This window comes from Rhipicephalus microplus, chromosome 6, assembly GCF_043290135.1.
Source record: "Rhipicephalus microplus isolate Deutch F79 chromosome 6, USDA_Rmic, whole genome shotgun sequence".
NCBI classification, from domain to species: domain Eukaryota; kingdom Metazoa; phylum Arthropoda; class Arachnida; order Ixodida; family Ixodidae; genus Rhipicephalus; species Rhipicephalus microplus.
In genome coordinates, this window is record NC_134705.1 from 136619450 (window position 1) to 136642710 (window position 23261).

The 23261-nt window shown below is 42.0% G+C and overlaps 2 protein-coding genes across 2 annotated transcripts in view; one reads left to right on the top strand and one right to left on the bottom strand.

The window, feature by feature from the left end:
- LOC119167988 (uncharacterized) overlaps positions 1-10773 on the top strand; it is a 94387-nt gene extending 83614 nt beyond the window's left edge. The window contains exons 4-5 of the mRNA XM_075866660.1: positions 1998-2084; positions 10558-10773. Of these exons, the coding sequence (XP_075722775.1) occupies positions 1998-2084; positions 10558-10691 (221 nt within the window). The 3' untranslated portion in view covers positions 10692-10773. The remainder of the gene's footprint in view (positions 1-1997; positions 2085-10557) is intronic.
- Positions 10774-20804: 10031 nt separating this feature from the next.
- Positions 20805-23261, bottom strand: part of LOC119167989 (uncharacterized) — a 50496-nt gene continuing 48039 nt past the window's right edge. Inside the window, exon 5 of the mRNA XM_037419441.2 lies at positions 20805-21021. Coding sequence (XP_037275338.1) covers positions 20864-21021 — 158 coding nt within the window. The 3' untranslated portion in view covers positions 20805-20863. The remainder of the gene's footprint in view (positions 21022-23261) is intronic.

Here is a 23261-nt window from a genome sequence, read left to right on the forward strand (position 1 = left end):
TTTTTGTGTATGAGAATAAAATCTGTGATATATAGGCGGTTCCTGCAAATGCGGTATCAGCGCTCAGTATATCAAATACTTTGCTTATTACATTGAAACTAAGACCATTTTTGCCAATTTTCAGCTCGCAGAGTGTGTGTGCTGGCATATCAGGAGTTGAGAAAAAAAAACGAAGAATTCAAGAGAAAAATGATAACTTCTATAATTTTCCGTTTGAGAAAAAAGTTGTATAATCCCACCACATGGCCGAGGGGCAAGTTTAGACGTTTAAAATATACTGTGGCTATGTTCGCGTAGAATAAAGTTTGGCGCAAAGCAGGCAGCCGAAATAGTGAAGCAGCTGTAATGCTCTCAAAGGGAAAAAATGGCAGATCCCACGTATACTGGTAATTGATTATATGCGAAGCCCGAATAAATGCGACTTTAAAGTCAGCAGAAAGTTACGAGGTGGACGCTAATTCTCCCCTACATGACTTGCATGTCGTGATTAGTATTTTTGGACGTTTCATTCACTTTCGTCGTCTATTCGCGTCACGTGATACCAACTTTGGTGTATGCGGAGCTAGCAAAACGACCGCGAGCACGCTATGAACCTAGCATGTAGTCATGTTTTACGTGACACGCCATTCATGATTATCATATTTAGACGTAACATTTGCCTTCGGCGTCCATTCAGGTCACATAAACCAAATTTGGTATAGGTGAAGCTAGCGAAATGGCCGCGAGCGCACCATAAGCGTGGCACGCTGTCATGGTACTACATGACATTCATGTCATCATGATTATGTTTGCAGCAGTTATATTCCTTCGTCATTCATTGTTGTCCGATAAACACAAACTTAGTATATATGAAGACGACAACGAGTAGACTATGAGCGTAGTATGTAGTCATATTTACATGACACGCATATCATGATTATCATGTTTGGACATGTCATTTACCTTTGTTGTCCATTAGTGTCACGTAATAAAAAATAGTATATGTGAATCTAGCAAAACAGCCACAAGCGCATCATGAGCGCGGCGTGTAGTCATGTTTTTACACGACACGCATCTCATGATTATCATGTTTGCACTTTCATTTACTTTCGTCGTCAATTTACGTTAAGTAATATGAAGTTTCATATACGTGAAGCTAGCAAATCGACCGCGAGCGCATCGTGAGCGTGGCGTGTAGTTATCTTGCACAAAGGATGCATACGCAAACAAAGTTACAGTGCCTCGATGATGCGATGCCATGACAAGGCGTCACCTGCGGTCGCTCTAATATTACGAAAAAATCTGCAAGTGGCCACAGCGTGGCGCCCCAGTCAGTGAACTTGAGAACAGCGAGATTCTTTTGCGTGGTATACCTACAGGTATGCATGTGATCCCTGTGGTGTCAAACGTTCCCTTCTACCGAGGAGTTAGATAAGAGACGTATTTAGGACAAAGTTAGCTTCGAGGCACGAACTCCAATATTTCATAAGGCAGCCAAAACAATGAAAATTAGCACTCTACTGTTGTTAGTTTTTCTTGCCTATCATTTTTTTGCACATTCACTATATTAGTTTGAGAACTCAGGGAACTTTCAGAGGACCGAAAATTCAACGAGAAAGCTCCAGTGCTGAGTTGAGCGTGTCACAATGAAATTGTTGGAGTTGTAAAGATCTTGTAACATACTCCATATGTTATTTTGCTTATATTAGGTCGGTGTGTGAAAATACAGTAGTAAAAAGACTACATATGGTCTCCTTACTTCGAAAAAAAATTGCGAATTGGGACCTTGTGTGACATAAAGTTGGTCAATGACTATTCTGATAAGAGCATAAAGCCAACCAGCCGAGTTTCTATAAATCAAAGACGAAAGCTGCCCATCTGAATACAACTTTTAACGCGGAGTCTTGGTCAGCTTTGTAAAAAGCACATATTTTTTAAAGAAAATGAGGAAAATTTGTTAATTTTTTAGAACTGACCGCTTATTTACGTCGATTTGCTTTCGTGTCTATTCCCAACAGGTCAGCCTCCATCAAGCAACGAGACGCTCCAATATGTAGACTCAGACTACACTTGTGGCATCTTCTCTGTAGTTTTTTATGGGAATGGTACGTAAGCTAAAACGAAAATCACGCGAAGTGTTACTCGATGTTTTTATAGATACTGAACATTTTTTAAAAACTTTCTGTTACACACTCTACCTTTTTTCACACACGGGCTCTTATATGTCTTGGTAAACATAGTTTGGGTCAAATAAATCTATAATAACAGGGCTAGTAACAAAACAGAATTTTCTTTCATTTTTATATAACAAATTGAGGGCAATTTTTATCAGGAAGTATAAGTGCATGCCAACTTATAACATCAATTTCTAAATCAGAAAATTTGATCTAATATCAGAGGTATTTATGATTGACTTTCAACCCACTTAGACGCCATACACTGACACCTGACTGTAATTGCGCTAAACGAAGACGACTTTACTTCAAGTCATTCAATAATATTTTAAAGAACAACAGTGTCCTTTTATATTGGCCTAAATGCAGAAGTGTAACTAACCCGAATTAAGTTGTAACTATACATCTGTTCATTCCGAACTCATTCATTCAGTGCCATAAATAGAATAAAAAAGAATGAGGTAGAAAATTATTTCTAACTGCATTCATTTTAAGCAAAAACAATCATGCTTTTAACGTCGCTCGCAGGAACCGGCACCTCGAATGACTCGCCGAATGTGGTAGTTACTGCAGTTAGGTGATATATGCAGTAGTACGGTATGAAATGAACAAAATATACAAAATTGTATTATGCCAGAAGTTCAATTCATTCATAGCTGAATGCATATTGCTCTTTCTTTGCCCCTATAGCTGATAAAGAACAGAGGAAAACGTTTTGTGCACGATTTTCCACACAGTGTTTCACAGAGCTGAGGGTGAAATATACAGTGATTGCCAGCAGAATACGGGACATGCCTGCTACATTTACGCGTAACTAGGCTTGACAAGAATGGTCAGTTTGAATAAAGGCGTGTCATCACCACATCTAATCATGGGAAGCGGAAGCTAACTTTTGTAGCGAAACGGATCACTTTATGTTTACATGTGGCGTGTGGCGTTTCTATCTGTTTCCTTCAAGCTGCGCAAGACAAGGCCTATATCCACTTTTTCTCTATCTATGAAGTATAAAACTCACGCCGTAAAACGCCTACCCTGCTTCTGCAGAGAGTAGAAATAGTTTCTCATATTTTTTTTAGATTAGGAAAGAAGCAGATTCGCGCGACACATCTGTTTCCGAAGGACCAGAGAGACCGCAGAACAGATACGTCTTCGGTTTATTGTTGACAGAACAGGAAATAAAAAAATATGCAGAGCGTGCCCCTGGCTACTTCTTCTTCCTCGCCTCCGAGCTCCATCTTCAATCTGTTTTCTACATCTTCCCGCCGGCCAGATTCAACCGAAGCAACCTTCGAGCGAGTACAATAGTTGAATCGGCCTTTTGAATAATTTTCCATAGGTGTACGAAGCAAGCATGTTCTCACTAGTCCATCCTTGTCTGGGAAAATCTTTTCGACCTTGCAGAGTTTACACTGAGGTCTTTTTCGCGATTCTCCAAGCAGAAATACATCTCCTTCTTGTACATTTGCGTGACGCTCTGTTTTTCTGCTGGCACACTTAATCTCCCTCAGGTACTCCTTTTTCTATCTGGTCCACCATGTTCTGATTGCCCGTTTTCTTTAACTCCCGTAATTCAGCAAACTGTATTCTTCGAGTCTATTTTCTTCATGCTTGTTCATTGCTTGCCTGCCTCCTATAACGTCCGCCGGTGTGATGGGTTGTGGCTCGTTAGGATCGTCATACACATAAGTAAGAGGCCGGTTGTTAAGTACTCCTTCTGCTTCAACATCCACAGTCCATAGTTCTGCTTCATCCAAAAGTCGAGCACCTATAGTTTTTGCCATGGATGTCTTAAAGCTTCTGATCAGTCTTTCTTAAAATCCTCCCCACCATGAAGCTAACTCTACAATAAACTTCCATTTTATTTTCAGGTTACTGGTATACTGTTGAACCCTTTCGTCTTCCATCTTTAATATTTTGTTCATCTCTTTCTCAGATTTTTGAATGCTCTTGCATTATCACTGTAAATAGTTGTACACAATCCTCTTCTAGCTACGAATCTTCGGAATGCTTGTATAAACGCTTCTGATGACATTCTCTTGACCAACTCCAGTTGTATGGCTCTTGTTACTGCACACGGAAATATCACAATGTAAAACTTTGTAACTTTTTCGCCTTTCTCCTCTCGAGCATTTAGCGCTCCAGCAAAGTCTATACCAACTGTCTAGAATAGCCTCGTCTGTGTTATCCTGTCAGCTGGTAGTGGTGGAATTTCTTGTGCTAATGGCCTAGAACAGAATCTCCTACATGTGATGCATTTATTTATTACATATTTCACCATCTGTTGGGCACGCACAATCCAAAACTTCGTTCTTAGATGTGTCAATGTTGCCGCAACGCCACCGTGCGTTGTTATTTGATGCGTGTTCAGAACTAGGAGTTCTGAAAAGTAACTTTCTCTTGGTAAAATAATAGGACGCTTCTCATCAAAGCTCCAATCACTCCACTGAAGCCTCCCTTTTACTCATAGGACACCTTGATCGTCTTCGAAGATGTTGGTGCCGTACAGATTCATGTTGTCATATATTCGTGTCACTGCATTTTGTAGCGTTTTCTGCTCCTGCTTTATCAACACAATCTCTGCCTTGTCCAATTCTTCTCCTGTCAGCAAACCTGTTTTCCTTTCTTTTCGTCGGTTTCCTATATAACGCATCACCCACACGGTAACTCGTAACGCTTTCTTGTTTGATCCAAACCTGCTCACATCAATTATCTTTTCTTCACTCGTGGTGGTAGTTAAGCATGCCACGGTCTTTTCTTCGTCTTTGTTGTCATCATTGTCCGATTCTTGCGTGATGTCGTAATCAGGCCTTTGTTTTTCATTTTTGATCCACGTGGAGCCTTTCCACCATAATTCACTGTCCTGCAAACGTTTCATCTTCATCCCCCTTGTCATCAAATCCACAGAATTATCATCACTTTTAACATAACCTCATTGACTCTCATTGGACTTGTTCCTAATTTCTGCTGCGCGGTTGTGAACAAACAGATCTTTCGCCTTGTTAGACTTTATCCAGCACAATACAATTTGAGAGTCCGTCCAGAATTTCACATTTCTTAGTTTCCTGATGAAATTCTTGGTTATATAACAGGCCAATCTGACTGATATTGTGGCCGCCAACAGCTTTAGTGTAATATTTTCGATTGGAGCGACTCTACCCTTTGCAATGATTAAATTGGCTTCATTGCTTTCATCGGAGCATATTGTCACAATGTATACTGCTGCTCCATATGCCATTGGACTCGCATCAGAGAGCACGTGTAGAGTCGATGCTTTCACTTCAGCTTGCCTATTGTCATAGCATCTGTTAACGGTGAAGTCATCTAAGTGCTGAAGCTCCTCCGACCAGTCCTTCCAAACTGATCTATGCTGGCTTGGTAACGGGTCATCCCATTTCAGTTTATCCATCCAAATTTTTTGCAGCAATATTTTTGCTCTAACTGAAATTGGTGTGAAAAAACCTAAAGGGTCATATAGCTTTGCCGTGTCCTGCAAAACCTGTCTTTTTGAGAGTTGTCTCATGTCCTTGTCATTTCGCCATGTAGTGTCGGGAAAGCTCAACACGTCGTCTACGAAATTCCATTTCAGTCCCAAAATCTTGATTTGTCCCTCTTTTCGTATCCCTCGATCCAGATCCTCTCCTTCTTCATCAAAGAGTTTTCTTAGCTCGGCGTCATTTGAAATCTATTTTCTTAAATTCACTCCCGCATTGCGAAAAATATCTCGTGTTTCTTTGTATATCTGTGTCGATGTCGAGTATTCATCAGCTCCTAGTAAAACGTCATCGACGTAGATTCCTTTCCGGAGTTGCGCCACAACTGCAGGATATTTTTTTCGAATTTATCCAAATGTCGACGAGTCGTGGCCGCTAGAAGGAAGCTCCTTGGTGTAGTTCCGAAAGTAACCCTCGTCATCCTCCACGTTTTTATCTTCGGGGTTGGCATATCTTCGCTGGGTATTCTTTCCCACCACATGAATCGCAGTGCGTCTCGGTCATTTTCATGGATCTTGATCTGCAAGAATGCTTTTTCCACGTCGGCTGACATAGCGATCTTGTGATGTTGAAAGTTCATCAGCAAGCTTGTGATGTCGGGGTTTAGGTTTGGCCCCTTTTTCAAGCTATCATTCAAGGATTCACCTGGATTCTGAATTGACGATGCGTCAAAAATGATCCGTATTTTTGTCGTTGTTCGGTCCTTAATTACTGCTTGATGCGGCATGTAGTATACAAATTTGTTCTGTATATCGAATCCAGCATCTTCTTCGACGTTTTCTGCTATTTCTTGCTCGAAGTATTCTCGAATAGCTTTGTCGTAGGCTAGGAGTTCATCTTTATTCTTGCATAATTTCTTGGTCACCTGGATAAGCCTCTTCTCTGCAATAGTGTTGTTGTCGTCCAATTTCACGTTTTCCTTCCATGGTAGCCGCACTTGGTATCTTCCTGCCTTGAACTCATTGTTTGTCGGACGTAGTCTAGCACAAGTTCATCGTTCATCTTTGTTGCTGGTTTCTCCTAGATGCACAGGTTTTCAAAGTCCCAGAATCTCTGCAGTTCATCCACAGTCGTGTCCGACTTGGCACTGACCTTGAGTACCATAACCGTCGATGATTTCATCGGCACACAATGAAGTCCTACAGGACCTTGGACCGTTCATCCCAATATTGTTTCTATTGCCATTACTTTTGGATGAATCTCGCAAATGCGACCAGTGACTACAGTCCAGTAATAATCTGCTCCAATTAATATAGAAGTTTCCATATTTTTTCTTTCTTTGACCGTCTTCTCGTTGTCATCAACCAAACACATTCCTATCGACCTTGCTCTTTTGTGTATTGTCAACGGTGGCGATGGTAGCGCGTCACAGGATATAACTTCTATCTCCAGTGCCTCAATCGTGACTGGCTCCGACGTGGGATCCTTCCTCACGCTGACCTCGACGACTTTCATGTCTAGTTCCATCTCTCCTCCTCCAAATGATCCTACGGTAATCCTTTCGGATCTTTTTACCTTGCATGCTAGTTTTCTTGACAATCTTTTGAGGATGAATATGCTTTGGCTCCCGCTGTCCAGCAGAATCTGTGCGTAGCACCCGCTTTCTTCTCCCTCCGTCCACGAAAAGGCTGTCTGCAGTAGTATGCATTTGGGTTCATCTTCCGTCCACGAAAAGGCTGTCTGCAGTAGTATGCACTTGTGTTCATCAGACTGCTGTGCGTGCATGTTGCAGGACTTGCTGGTGTCTAACCGGTCAGGTTGCGCGCTTTCACGCACTTGCTCAACATCATTACCGCTTTGCTGCTGTGCTGACTTTCCTGCAGGCGTACGTGGTCGACACATGGATGTCGCGTGCCTTCCCTTGCACGTTTTGCAGCGTACGTTAGCGCGGCATATCTTCGCCGTGTAGTGAGGTCTGGTGCATCTGAAGCACCTTCGTTCCCGTTGCAAGGCTTCTTTCTTCAGTTGCATACTAATGCTTCTTCTGCAATCTTCCGTGTAGTGTCCAGTCATCTCACAGAAGATGCATTTTTTCATCGAGGTGCTTTGAAGCGCAGATGTTCTAGTCCGCCTCATACTGTGCGGTGACATGGTAACGTCGTATTTTTCCTCTCGACTTTCTTCTCTGCTGCGTATGTATATCTTTAAAAACTCCACAATTTCTTTTAAACTGCTCGTGCTGTCTCTTGATGCTGAGTCCGATTGCGTAGTTGCTGGCCTGTTGTCACCTTTATCTCCTTCATCTTCATCTCAATCCTCATATCCACCGGTAGAGCAGATTTTACAATAGGAGCTATCACTGTGGCGTAACTTCTCATTTCCACTCCTAATGACTGCAATGCTCGTGTGTTCACTTGCAACTTTTGGAAGAGTTTCTTCAACCCATCTACATCTTTAGGACTCTTCACTGCTTCCAAGTTTGCAAGCTCTTTTATGTAGGTCTCTCTTAAATTATCTTCTCCTCCAAAGGTTTCTTTCAGAAGAGCGATTGCATGCTCGTAATTCTGATTAGAAAATTGCAAACCTTCTATGAGGGACGCAGCCTCCCCTCTCAGAGATGCCAGAAGGTAATTAAATTTTTGATTCTTCGGCATGTTCACTCTGTTATGCACCGATTTTTCGAACTGATGCCAAAACCTTGGCCATGCTGTTTTTTCCCCATCAAACTTGATCATCTCAAGACGTGGCAACTTAACAAGCTCTTGCGTCTCCGAGATTTGGTTAGTACGTTGCACTGAGCACGCCTGTTTTGTGACTATTCTCGTAGTCAATTGCGTCGCTTCTTCTAACTCACGTAATTGCTCTTCTATTTTTGTCTTTGCTGCGACGATCTTCATCTCATAATGCAAAACTCTTTCAAATTCCGCCTCGGCGTCGTCTTCTTTAATGAACGGTTCAATCTGTTCGTTAACTTGTCTTAACGCCTGTGACAAACTCTTCATCTGGTTCAGAAGCGTCATAAGTTGCGCTCGATCGGCGTCTTCTTCTATCTTCTTATCGATTTCGCTCGTAAGCGTCGTCACATTTGCTCCAAGCGTCTTCCGCTTCTTCAATAGGACCTCTTTATTCATGCTTAAAACGTGCTGAAAGAACTCTTGCCTGTTTATGTGCGTCGCCAACAGTCGTCGGTCGTGGTCCATCTCTCGACGGTTCGTCCTTGAGCCAGACGCCACTGCTTCGTTCTTCAACCCGTTGTTGCGAATGGGGTTGAAGTCTGCGCGCCTGCCTTCAGATCATCCTGGTCACGGCACCATGTTTCAGAAGGACGAGAGAGACCGCAGAACAGATACGTCTTCGGTTTATTGTTGACAGAACAGGAAATAAAAAAATATGCACAGCGTGCCCCTGGATACTTCTTCCTCGCCTCCGAGCTCCATCTTCAATCTGTTTTCTACAACATCTACTAAATGATCAGCACCCTAAGTGCTTCGTTCAGAAACTCTTCAGATTTTTCTGTCCATCCTCTGCATTCAAGGTAGAGATCCTTTCAGCAATAGGTCCTTTGCCCAGAGCAATCTGTAGTTTCAGATAATTTAGATATGTGAAAGCTGATAAAATGCTCTAGAGGAATCTAGGATGTTCAGAAGAATTCGGTTTTGCAGACAGATGTTAAAAGAAAGCGAATCCGCTATTTCGATGATTTGGAAATTGTAGACATGCCTCAGCGGAAACAGTGTTGATAACAAAGAGATATGCGATGTTCAAGGCTCTCATGCGCTGTAAGGTTCTTTATTCTAGCAGGTCACCGAGCATGCATTTTAATGAAAAGGGTCGATAATGGAAAGATTCGCTTCCACCTCCGGAAAGATGTTTTTGTTCAATAATTTGGTAAAGGCAATGGAGGTACAAAGTTATTGTTTTATTGCTGACGTATTGCTTCGACAATACATTATGAGAAAGCTCAGTGAATATAGTTTTGTTGTGTAGAACATGCTGAATTTTCTTAGCCTTTTTGTGGGGCAATGTCATATTTTTAGATAAAGCACCTGAAGTGGAAATTACTACCTCTAAGCAAGAAAACTCAGTGAGGTTTGTTTTCGCGTATAATGCCTTGCTCTTTTACACGTGATAAATCAGTCATCACTCATCGCAGCCAATTTCACACTCTGAGTAGAATATACAGTGAATGACTATGTCCCCAAGAGCCCTTCGAAAGTGGGCACTCATACAAACTGTGTGCGTGCCACGAGATGTTATTCATACGAAAAATTCAGAAAGTGTCCTTGTAACTATCAGAAGCTGCTAAATCAATCTCGCACTAGGTGTTTAGTTACAATTTGGTACTAGTTCAATCTTAATCACTAGTAATGTTAGCATCATTATATTTGAGTGCCTTGTATACAGAATAAAAATGGGGTGATGTGCTCTCAGGCACGCACTCGTCTGACAGAACAATGCTTGATTTTATTGCCATATATAAAAATTATCCAAATGCAGGGGGCAGTGTCAGATTGAACTAGATGGAAGGCGTAATGCACTTAAGGCAACAGCTTCCGGCAAACGTATCGAGGGCAATACATGCAAGCTCTTTCACTTGTTCGTATGGCCAGAATAAAGATCAATCATAATTCCAGGGTATAACCTATTGGAACTGCTTAAAGACTTGCGTATCAGATGTGTCGAATATTATTTTCCCTGGACCATCAGCGTAGCTACACTCAGGCGATCACAAGAAAACAGGCGCTATCAGCTTTTATCGTGTATCACAGCAGACACCCAGTGTAGAATAATTTATTTTAGCACTTCGTTCAAACCATTGTGCTCAAGTACCATCAGTTTTCACATATGCATGCAGCGTACCCCATATATTGGTGTAAATATTATATCCACACTTTTCATTGTTTTAAAAAACATGTGTACAATTTTGAAAAAGCATTTCATCGCACATTTTAACAACGCTGCATTTCTTACAGCTGTCTACTTTGACATACGTGTGAAGAACACCATGATTGAGGAACCAAATCCTGAGTGCGTTAGAAAATTCAAGGAACTAGCTTTTGGTACAATTACAACAGTATATCGGAAGAATTGCACGTTGTCTAAATAGAGGTGAAAGAAATCTCTCAAGACCCACCAAAACATAATCCAGTGAAGTAGTGACCTAATAAACTTCCACCGATCAAAAGTTATTGCATTTTAACACTACTGCTGTGTTTCAAGGAAAGCAGATAGAACAATGACAACACCAAAAGGTCTAGGTGGTATGGTTCCCATAAAACATAACTCGACACAGTCGTGTTGAAAATAATCCACGAACCGCTATGAAGTTAATGATAATGAGTGGGCAGAGCAAGGTCCTCAGGTCTAAGGGCGACCGAAGTGGCATTTTGACGAGTTCAAAATGCCAAGGGTGCGGAAGACGCCGAGAAAAGCCGAGAGATGCTCAAAGGGGCTACTAAATGTAGGCGAAAATACGAGGAGGTTGTATAGGCAACAAGAGCATGTTGACCACTTGAACTCTTGTTGTAGAGAGCCCTTCTGGGGCTTGAACCATAGTGGATCGTTTTAGAGACCTAACGGTATAAGCTTGAGATTGTACAGGCAACCGCAGTGACGAGAACATCCTTCTCGTGGTTTTTCTCGTCCAAAGCAATACGATAATAACCGGTACGCAGGTCTCTAGATGAAAAGTATCATGCACAGAGCAGACTATCAATATTTCATCAATTCGAGCCAAATAGTAAACGGTGTTTTTTTTGGGGGGGGGGGATGCGATTTATATGATTGTAATCAACGCAGAAGTGTCACGTGTTATCTTTATTTTAGCAAGGGCGAGAGACAGTGCCAAAGAGCTTGATGAGGGCTTTGCCTTTGGTTAGCATGTTCGCTTATTTTAGAATAACCTTACGCTCTGATGCAGATACCCTTGAAGGTGCATGCGCCATGACCTATTACAGGATCCGAAAACACACTGTGACCGCTAGGTATTGTTACTGACAAAGAAAATTAAACATTCTTGATGTTTCCTGCACGAAAGTAAAGCCGAACATTTATCGACAAAAGAAAACCTCTGAACAGATTATCACTGTGCCGACATCGAATGCGACAATTTACAGTCGTTATCGGCTGCAATTAGTCGCTTCCCGCGCAAAAGTCATGAGTGGTTAAAAGAGGCTATGATCGCGTTGATGGCGTGATTATGATGATATAATCTCATCGTCTTTTTTATTGCTAGCGTAGCGCCATGGTTTGGTTGGTACATGAACCATGCCGCAAAATAGCGAATGTCTGTGTTGTATCGTCTGTGTAAAATGTAAAATGTTGTAATGTCTGTGTAAAAAAAGTTGTATCGAACTATCCTGAATACCTACTGCAAATACTCCCTCAAAGTGACCACTGCACCATAATTATGCCTCTTGTGAACGATTAAAGAGCACGCTATGAATATGTGTAACGTGACACGCAAACCAGCCCAGCGGCTCACAGCGTTTCTCCTTATTGTGATTAAATATATGATACATATGCGCCTTTTCAAACAGCTGAAATTTAAAACACAAACTCGTTGCGCAATCCCCATGTTTTCACGCCTGGCGCAATTCTACTCTTCTTCGACGCGACATTTTATGCTTTCACAGGCTTCCTTTCAGTACATGACATTCATAGAATGTTGTTTTTGCCAACACAGTCATAAAAAAGCTGCCACCACTTCTATATGAAGGTCCGAGAAGCCACATACGCTCTACAACAATGATGTCAAAAATAGGGCAAAAAAACTCAAACGACGCCTTTCACGAAGCACTAAAGGAGGCCGCAATTGTGGTTCGAGCGTATGCCTTAGCCGGATGAGTCACATGCACAGAATAAACGTTGTCAGCCATTCGCTGTACTAAATAGCAACCATATTTTAAAATATCTTATTGAAAGCAGTGACCTCCCAATAGACTCAAAATGCTTCCGTTATTATAGCTGCAAACAAATTAGCCATTTCACTCATTTAGAATTTGATTCCTGTCATTGGTGGAGTTACTGGTTGGCAGCTTCACATAATCACGCTAATTTTGCAAGCGGGCAAAGATATCTTTATTTGGTCCCAATCATTTAGTTAGAAGTCTGTCTCTTATTTGCATATGATAATACTACCAGTGCGAGTGGGCGAAAATGCATTTACGATGTCTTTAAGCGCGTACTTCTAAATTTGGCATAGAAGATTGAATCGTAGATAGTATTGTATGACCCTCTCATGAGCAACGCATAATTCCCACTTGAAGCAGAAACAAAGTGTTATAATTTTCAATGTTATCTGCGTACCTTGCGTCACTCTTAACACTATTCTATAGATGTACTCTACAATGCAGCAGTAGTTGGCATCGCGTAAGCAATAAACGCTTGACAACACACAGTGTGGGTTTTCATGTTTAGCAACTTTTACGAAAATACACAGTATTGTAAGCTTGAATCGATGAACACAAAGGCCACCAGAACCCGCCATCGATTCAGCGAATGCCTATAAACCTATTTACAAACTTCCTATCAACATGCTGTACTCAGCTAAAACTTATCTATAAATAAAAACATGGAGAAAGTTGGTGTAATAAATCTAAAAACGCAAGCTTCTCATGACGCCCTTGTAGCACCTGTTCAACATATGACTGACGAGAAACAATATAACAGTCACCTATTTAGATCGTATTTACCTTGCACATTTTGTTAAATATCCTGTTAGCCACTGTTTAGTGTCGCTGTATAAAACATGTAATTCCTACACATATTCCAACGCCCCACTCACAAATTGTCTTCAATTGCCAATACCACGGTGGCCATATAAATTAATGTGCGTGAACTAATTGCCGATAAAAACAACGCAACTTTGACAGTTCATCAGTAAGCAGAATTGCCATAAGGGTGCTAATAAAGTTATCAAAAGTAGATTGCTGCGTAAATTTAACATTATGGGTGCACTATATTAATCACACATTTCTCTTCAAAATTGACTGGAGAGCACAAAATGAGCACATTTCAAGCTCACTTGTTATGCGAATAATCTTCAATACAAGAATATATTTGTAGCAGCCCACGATAGTTGAAATAACTATAGCCTAATGCATAAAATGTTGAATTAACAAAAGTCACTGAAAAAAACAGGTTCATTAACCTTCCCGATAATGTGAAAATAGAAATGCGCCGAATACATCAAAAATGTTTTTTTTTCGCTCAACTAGTGAAGCGTGTGTTTCTGAACAAATTAGCAGCATATTTAAAATCAATTTTTATTTAATTATTGTGCGAAAGGGTTACTAAAACGGTTTAAATGTTTAAGATACAATAAAATAGGGCAGCGAATTTCAAGCCGAGAGACATATTGCACGACAATTTGAGCTTAGACAACATAGCGTCAAGAAACACAACTATAACTTCGATAGTCTTCACTGGCTCGATCCAAGTTTCATTGATGAAGATCGTTGTCATCCCCGGTTGTACACAACATCAACACGACTATACTAGTCAAGAGCAGATTAAAAGGCAAATGTTGTATTGCTACCCAACTTAGCGAAATAAATTGTCTGAAATTGCATAAATAATCACAGTTTTGTATTCGAAAATGTCCATACTTTATAAAACGGTAAATTAGTCATACTATTCACAAATATTGTAGTTAACTATTCTATAATACGGAGTTCTTGAAAAATAGGTCGCATACCTCGCAGAAGGCACCCTTTTGTGCATCTGGTTAGGCGTACCATTGGAAATGTTGCAGCCAGTTGCGCTGGAATTTTCGCGTTTTCCACTATTTTGACGCAGAAATGTTCAAGTCTTTTTAAAAACAAGGTGTCCGCGTGTTCATGTAGACACCTTCTTTCGTGTATTCAGGAATGGTTGGGCTAGCCACGTATATTCAAACATCGTTTTACTTACGTCTAATAAAGCGATATCTAATTGAAACGTTTAATTAACTCCGCCATGGTGGTCCACTGGCTAAGGTACTAGGCTGCTGACCAGCAGGTCGCGAGAACGAATTCCGGCTGCGGCGGCTGCATTTCCGATGGAGGCGGAAATGTTGTAGGCCCGTGTACTCAGATTTGGGTGCACGTTAAAGAACCCCAGGTGGTCAAAATTTCCGGAGCCCTCCACTACGGCGTCTCTCATAATCATATGGTGGTTTTGGGACGTTAAACCCCACAAATCAATCAACTATTCTATAATGTTCATGGGGGCCGCATTATTCGCACCTACAACCTAAAGGTTTGTTATTTTAGGAAGGGACACCGAAAGCAGTGATATTAGTACATCATGAAACGCACTGTACATCTAAGAAAAATGGAGCTAAATGCATGCATTGTCGAACTCTAGCTCATATTGAGAAGGCGTAGGAACTATTCTGTAACTCATGCATTACTGACCCAACAAAAGTGCCCGTTCGATCAATAAGAAAGCATAATTACACGAGCTAAACATTGTGTTTGCAAAAAATATTAACATTTTGCGAAAAAAATCAACAGTTCATTCTAGGAGTATTGGGGAAAGCGAAGCTTAGGGCGTGTGTGGGAGTCCTATGAACTTATTAACAGCGACAGCTTTTACGAGCTCATATGACATGCGAGAGAAGAATGACGGATAAGCGTCTGTTCTCCTCACCTTTTGTCGTGCTTGCACTTTTTACCGGGAATACTTCATGGGTTCCAGCCCAACTTTTAAGAAATGACACCACAGCCCCAATTTTCGTGGCAGTTTTCCACCACCACCGATAACGCAAACGGATATAGCGCACAATAAAGAAAAAATAAAGGCATTTCCACGGCTCTGAAATATCAATGAACAGAGGAGCTGCGATACAAACTCTGCCGCTCGGCAAGGTGCGGATTTGGTTATTTCTTCGTTTTTGCTCACTTTCTGATTTTTTGCTCCGCTTTATTTTCTTTATCGCTAAATTGCCATCGCTTATAGTGCCTTCTCGGTATTTAGATCCTTCTGCATCGCACTCACTTCTCTCTCAATAGTTTTCACGCTATACTCTACGTGTAGCTTACCCTTGTTCCACATCATTTTCCTCCTTCTCACCCTAACATTAATCCTCGTCCCCCGTTTTTTCTCCCCACCGTTTTTTTCAGTCAAGATATAAACGACTATGCCATGCCTCACCGCTTCCTACAGTATACAATGCAATGGTATGCTATGCTAAGAGCTGTTTCGCACATGCATACTTGCTGCTGCATCCAAACGTGTTTTTTATAGGGAACTTGTTCCAAGGTAAAATAACTCTAGTTAAAATACGCATGATTGAGTGGGATTCGAAAAAGGATCTCTGCGTGACATTCCAGTATTCTACCAAAAAGCTGCGCCAATGCCTCGAACGTGTTCATAAAAAGAACCTACAGCGTCATCATGCCTGGCAAGAAAGGTCATGAAGAGATATAGGGTAGCATAAGTGTAACCTCTCAAACGACATGTACAAAGCAGACTGCACAAGGAGAAGGTGGCCTCAGGATTACCACCATTATGAAGGATTATGCCATATAATTCCTATACCAATGACCCATAGAATCAACAAAGTACACACGTTGAGGTATTTCATAGCAGGTTTCAGTTGAACAACACTGATTGGCCTGAAGAAAGCTTTCATGAAATTACCATAATCGCTGTGTGTCCTCAAAATTCCAGACCTCAAAATTTTGAGATAGAGAGTTTTAGGGCTCCTGATGCGTTCATTTGTGCGACTCCAGTCTACATTATCTGGTTTCAGTGGTATCAGATATTATTATATTCAAAATCATTATGTGTTCGCATACGTGATGGCTCTTCTTGCATTCAAGTGGCTAAATAAATCGGTTGTACACCATTCAAATCTTCCTCGTTCATGCGAACTGTCTAATTATGCAAACTTTGTAGCGAACAAGTGAGATTACCAAATAAAAGTACAGTCTGTGTTGATGTAGTATTTTCAGGTTTCTGCATATGTACAAGGCAACCAATTGCGCTTCCTACTATTACACCTCTATTTAGTGCACGAATACGCCAATCATCTCCGCCACTCGGCTGTATTCAATGGCTTTTATGCCCTTACTTCCACCTTCTAAACAAAGAAAATAAAAAATTCCGACAGGCAATATACTAGAGTTCAGCAATCGGCCTCTTCATAAAGTACGATTTCAACAGTTGATGTAGTAAACTTCTCTATTTCGTTGTGCACAGTCTAGAAATTGCGTCCTTAATAACCACAGCGTCATAACCCCTCGAAGAATTGGAGTAGGTGAAAATAAATGGTATCATATCTACGGAGTGATTGATGATGAGTGGGGCAAAGCGCCCGTCAGCCCGTCCATGCTTCCGTCTGTCCTTGGGACCATCCGTGCGTCCATCCGAGCGTCGGGCTGTCGGTCCATGCGTCTGTCCGTGAGTTAGTCCATCCACCTGTCTTTCTGTCTGTTCGCGCGTCTGTCTGTTTATAGGTTTGCTCGTCTGTCTGTCCGTCCGTGTTTCCATCTAGTGAACACTCCAAGTACCGCCATCCCCATCTTGTATTCCCTGTGGCGCATACCCGCTCTAGTGGGGGTATGTGCCACTGGTGCCTACGTAGTACTATACACATACAAAGAATGAACAGACCCAAGCCTTAAGAAGCTTTGCCCCTACAAACTGTTTAAAATGAATCAGAAAATAAGTATGTGCAGACCCGAAAGCTTATATTTGTCATTTTTGTGGCATCTGAGAGACAAGCTCATTGCATTGATGGGAATCAAATTTAGCTTACAAATCAGCAGTGCGCCTTACTTTCGCAGTTTCGTAAATACCATAAAGTAAAGAACTAGAGATTGGGTGTGTCGTGAAGCTTTTTCAATCACTCCGCCGCGCTGGTCTAGTGGTCAAAGTACTCGGCTGTTGGCCCACAAATCACGGGATCAAATCCCGGTTGCGGCGGATTGATTTCCGATGAAGGCGGAAATATTGTAGGCCCACGAGCTCAGATTTCAGTGCACGTTAAAGGACTCCAGGTGATCAAAATTTCCGGTGCCCTCCACTACGGCATTATCATCAACTATCTGAATTACAAAGTGCAGTTCTCCCTCTTCCCTGTAAGCTTTATTGTTTCATTTTGTATAAACTTGGTGGGTCTTGTGAAAATTTGTCTGGCGCGTGCGATAACTCTGTGATGGCGCTTCTGCATAGATCAAGCCCGGAAGCCAGAGCCCTGTCCTGGATGACAGATGAGTGAGGACAGACGCCACGTGCCAACAGCTCGGGGAGTATCTGGGAACGAACACTCCGGATTCCCGCAGGGACTGTCTAGACTAGCTGCTAACCTTTGTCCTTCGGGTCAACATTACAACGGTGGAGGAACTATTACGAGTGTGCTGCAACCCATCACTTTAAAGAATCCCACAGGCTATAGCTGGAGCCGGACTACGAGAAAGGTGCCGCACGGCTAGCCTGCAGTAATGCGTGGAACGCGGTCCGCGTTGGGCAGGGCTTTCGCCCCTTGCTGGGCTTCCCCTAAGAGATGCTAGATGCGTCCACCAGAGAAACTGGGCGCGTCCGTACGAAATCGGATGCATCTCAACCACGGAGGTTCATCCTCCACGTCCTGGGCTTATAAAAATCCGGTGCAGCTAGCGTATAGCTGCCGTTTCGTCCGCGTTTTGTACGTACGTTTTGCCTATTCAATGCCTGGGTGCTCCTTGCCCAGCGTTGGCTCTCGCGATATGCTACCCAAGATACCGTGGGGCTTCTTTCTAATAGAATATACATTCAGCATTCTGCATGGCATTCAAGTATTTTACCTCAGAACACGCCGGGTATGCGCACTGCTTAATAAATAGACCGCAATTTTCGGAAGCATCGAGTGGCTATCCAATTTTATAGATAGTACATATGTACTCCCACAAGACAGCCATCACGTAGCGATAAGATCTACTGTTGTTATAAGCGAAACGCACTGAATGGGGTTGGCCGTTCTTATCAACCCAGCAACGGTGCGAATAGACATTGATAATTTTAATTGGAGACCCATAGGAAAATACAGTGGATCTCCTCGAAGTGAATGGCGACGAGTGGGCAAATCTATAGGCTCTAAGATCTATAATGTCTACGATCAAGTTGCTGACTAGAATATAGGAAGGACAAATGGAAGGGCAGACGCACAAACCAGCAGTTGTATGTATGCATGGATACACGGATGGGCGGAAAGATGCATCGATGGACACACAAACGGACGGTGCGGATGATAACGTATACTGTGCTGTCGTATACTCGATTACACATAAAGTTTGTTATTTACACAAATGCATATAACAAATATCAGAGTCCCCGCCAGAAATTGAACCCCAGTATTTTGCGTGGTTATCAAGTGTTCTACCACAGAGCCCCGCCAGGTTTTGAAACTGATTTTGAAGTAGACCATAATGTTCGTTAAACGTCAATTGTGGTTGCAGGGCTGGCTATACAATATTTATAACAGTGCATACGTACTGCCATCCCACAGCCGTCACGTCGGGTTAGTAAAAATGACAGCGAAGTGCCTTCCACTGAAGCTCATTTATTTATCAGTGTCCATGACCGCCATCACCAATGGCACTAAAGCTTCCGATAAGCTTAATTACAAAATCTGGTGTTCCTTATGCCCATGTTGCTGTTGGCATGGTTACGCAATAGTGAACATTCCATTGTTTAACACACGTCTGTGCGTACAACATTTGAACATACCGTAAGTGCCTTTTCGTAACGGGTTACCCAATGAAAAATTACAACACAGTCACCTTCCCTGCGCATTTTTCGCATAACATCAATTACAAGGTACGTGGGATCTACCGAATTTTAAACCCTGTATTTGTTGACAGCACTCCCCTTCTACCTCCTTTTTTCTATTTTCCTCTTTATTTTCGGCTCTCGTGCTTTTCCTCTCTATCTTTTTCGAGCCTGTCTTTATTTTGTTATCTACTTTGTCTATGAATGGCTACCATATTACTGCCTGTTTCCATCATTGCGCCACATTTTTCTCTTTTTCAGTCATGTTTATTTGTGTTCTTTTTTTCTGTTTTTTTAGTCTAAGTTCTATCTGCTTGTTTGTCTTTTTGTTTTTCACTTATTTCACGCATATACTTGGCCAAGCAGTTTTCATTTCACGTTTTGACCCACGGTTCTCGAGTATTGAACCTTGCTGAAATTTCTGTGCCTACCCGCCTGAGAAATTTCGTACACTAGACCACACGTCACCAATATCTTAGGCAGTTTCGCTTGAAAAAAGGCAGTATATCAACCACTGTGTTGCTGGCTGCCTACCAATAAATTCTGACATGGCAGAGCATAATGTGCAGACGTGGTTCAACCTACTGCCGACGATGTGCAACCTAATGAACGTTGCACATGTACTACTACGACATAGACTCGGAAAAAATGATAGCATGAGCCGGATGTTCCTAAACGCAATATCCATTTCTAGGGGCTATAGGCCCTCTTCTGTGTTTCATCGCTTTTGATTTCGCGTCAAACGACTGCGTGCCACAGCCATGAGCGAAATACGTGGCAGGGTGTTTCTAGGATGTCAGAGGGATTCAGCAAAAATAGGCAGAAATAAAAAATAAAATATTTATCACAACTAACAATGCGAAGGCATGCAAAAAAGGATTGCACAAAGAAAAATGTCTACCAGTGCTTCATGCGCCAATAATGCTTAGCCAAAAGTGATTCATAACAAGACGTGTCCCTTTAGGTATGAAATTGTCTAGGCAAATTTAATGCGAAACCCATGTCCCCTGTAGTCTTTTTCGCCCGTAATTTGACTCGCTGTAAAAGAAACAGTCAGTAAAAGAAATGAAGTGCCAAATCCTAGTATAAGCTTCGAATCACAATGCCTTCAGTATGAGAGCCCTAGTACCCGCAGCAGTGATCCTGAGCGTTTTTTCTCTGATATCGCACATCATGACCATAAAATGATATCAATAAGTGATCTATAGTTTATTTTCCTGCATACATCGCGAATACGTCTTACGCGTATAAGTGACCTTTACTACAAAGACTTATTGATGATGACATTGTTCTCTTTTCTAGCTTCCACTTTTATCATCCTTTGTTGCAATGCATGTAATCCTAATCGGTGAATATTTTTTTCGTGGCAGATTTTCTAGTTTTCCATTGATAGGAGGAAGCAAAGCTGTAGCTACGGAATTACGTCCTGTTTACTTCGCACGCACTGTCATGTACTACAAAAGAATACATAATAAGAAGGTACTGTCATTGTCAAAACTAATTTATTCAAAATAACCACCACTTATCAGTCTCGAACACACATCATTCAGGCAAAATGCTGCAGTCGTAACTTTTGGCGTTGCAATGAGAGGAGTATATCTTTCGGCCTTTGTGACTGCTGTACTTCGTGAATTTGTTCATGCATTTCTTCTCAATCTCAGTACTATTTGGATTTCGCACACGCAACTCATAGATGGCGTCTAAAAGAGAAACAAAGGTTTTAAGATATACGTTTTTTTTCATTTAGAAAGAACAAAAATACCCCAACACCTAGGAGCTTTTTGAAACATGTGTAGCACCATTCAACAGATTTCACCGTCAATTACCAACTGCCCAAAATCCGATGGAAGGTTTATTTTAAGTGTGCGCAATTTAACACTGTTGTTTCCTCATCTGGAAAGCTCTCACTTTCGTACGATTCTCGAGAAATTCTTCGATACTTACCGAACCTATCTGATGACAAACTTATCTGACAAAGCTGAGCATGGTTATACATACTCGGGTTTTGCCCATATATAAGCTATATAAACATCCATACTTCTAGATTTCCGCTTTCATAGAAAGATATCAACGCCCAATCTTTTGTAGACATAAAAACCTGTTGCGCCTGTTTCCTAATGGTGGATAAAGAGATTATTGCGAAAACATGGCTGGTCTCCCTTTATGGAAATAGGTATACCAACAAAGTGATACGTGTCGTTACAGAGGTAGTTGAGTGTTTATCATGTATTGCTCCAGCAACACCCACAAACCACTAAGTCACGTTAAGAACGGCAAGCAGCTAAAAATGGCCCCGTATCTGCGTGTTACACAACAAATGTCTTCAAAAGACGTATATTTTATCTGGAGAGAGTGAACAAAACGTTTATTTGATGTTCTGCGCAAAAACAATTGGTGAATGGTACTCCGAAGGTGCTGCGTTAGAGTGCCTCGAACGGGCAGCGGAGGCGAACGAGCGCATCAGGTCAAGTCACACGTGAGACATGAGCGCTATATGGCAGTTATTTTCGATAACGAAGCGTGTGGCGTGCGCGCTGTCTCTGGAGTGTAAGGTGTAGAACGCAAGGCGACGGGTAGGTGCCACCACCGTGTCGTCTCAGCAAAGCGTTGGAAACACTTGTATTTTCGCGCAAGCGTTGCATGGTTAGTGCAGCGTGATGAACACTACGGCCTTCAAAATTACTTATGTATTCCTTTTCTAGTAAAAAATACAAATACATAATATTGACGTGCTTTAGTGCCTCAGGTATGCGCAATAATTGCTTTTTAATTGACAATCGCACAAGTATGAACCCTGAACTTTGAGCAATATGGGTGGGCACTACGGATGGGGTCAGCCGTTTAGAGTATCCTTTGGTCACTTCGGTGTCATTGAGGGTACCGTTAAGGGTGGTCGAACAGACAAATGTACAGACAGACAGATAGGTAGACAGACAAATCACAATGTTTGCTTTAAAGGTACCCAAGAAAGAATAGCGTCTTTAAAAATTGCCGCACACACCTCAAGCAGAAAGCATGCACTAAATTAGCATACACAGGACGAGCGCTGTTTAACACCTGTCAAAGTTAAGCACTTAGAGCGTGCTATTTCTACAGAAAGACGCAAGAAACAAGCGCACAAGTATTCGCAGGAAAAGAGCGAACAACCTTCACTATTAATTTTGCGTCGTGTGTAAGCAGCGTGCTTCTTTTGTAAATGCGGCTGCTGTAGTGTGCGAAGACACCTTCGTCCTCTCCTGAATTACGAGTCTTAGTACGAGTTTTAGAGGCACGCGCGCAGGAGAGACCAAGCGCCGTGCAGGCGGCGCTTCGTGGAAGCAATGAACTTTGGAGCGAGGCCAACGCGAGGTGGGCGCGCCAATTTTCTTTGGGCCATTTGTCCTTCACTTTGACGAAGGGTAGTCACAGTATCTGCTCCGGTACATGTTGCACTGAGACATTACATGGACCCCGAGCATTGTAGAATGCAGGAGGTTGTCGAAACCCATTACTGCGACAACCCTTAGTCATAGTGAAGGACAAGTTACCCAAAGATAATATACCCGGTGTGGTGTATGTTATCCGTTGTCTCATGCGCGGATTCTGACTACCAGCTTATTTGCGAAACTCGCGACCCTGAAAAGCACCTCAAGCAGGGCTATTATCAATTAAACAAGGCAAATGTAGAATTTAATGCTTTGACTGAGCACGCCTCAGGTAGACACGTGAAGCACAGTGTGAAGGCACCTGTTTTTCTCAGAGCAAATTGACTGTCAAGGCCCCTAGAGTCGCTCGTGATACGGACCACTCCACGTAATTTTAACGGACATGACAGCAATATAACGTCAGCGTATGTGTGATTCCTGCGGGATTATTAAAGTATACCTGAGGAAAAGTGCTCTGACATATTTTTCTTCTTGTGCGGGCAAGACTCACGTACGGCAGCTGAAAGTATAGTTAA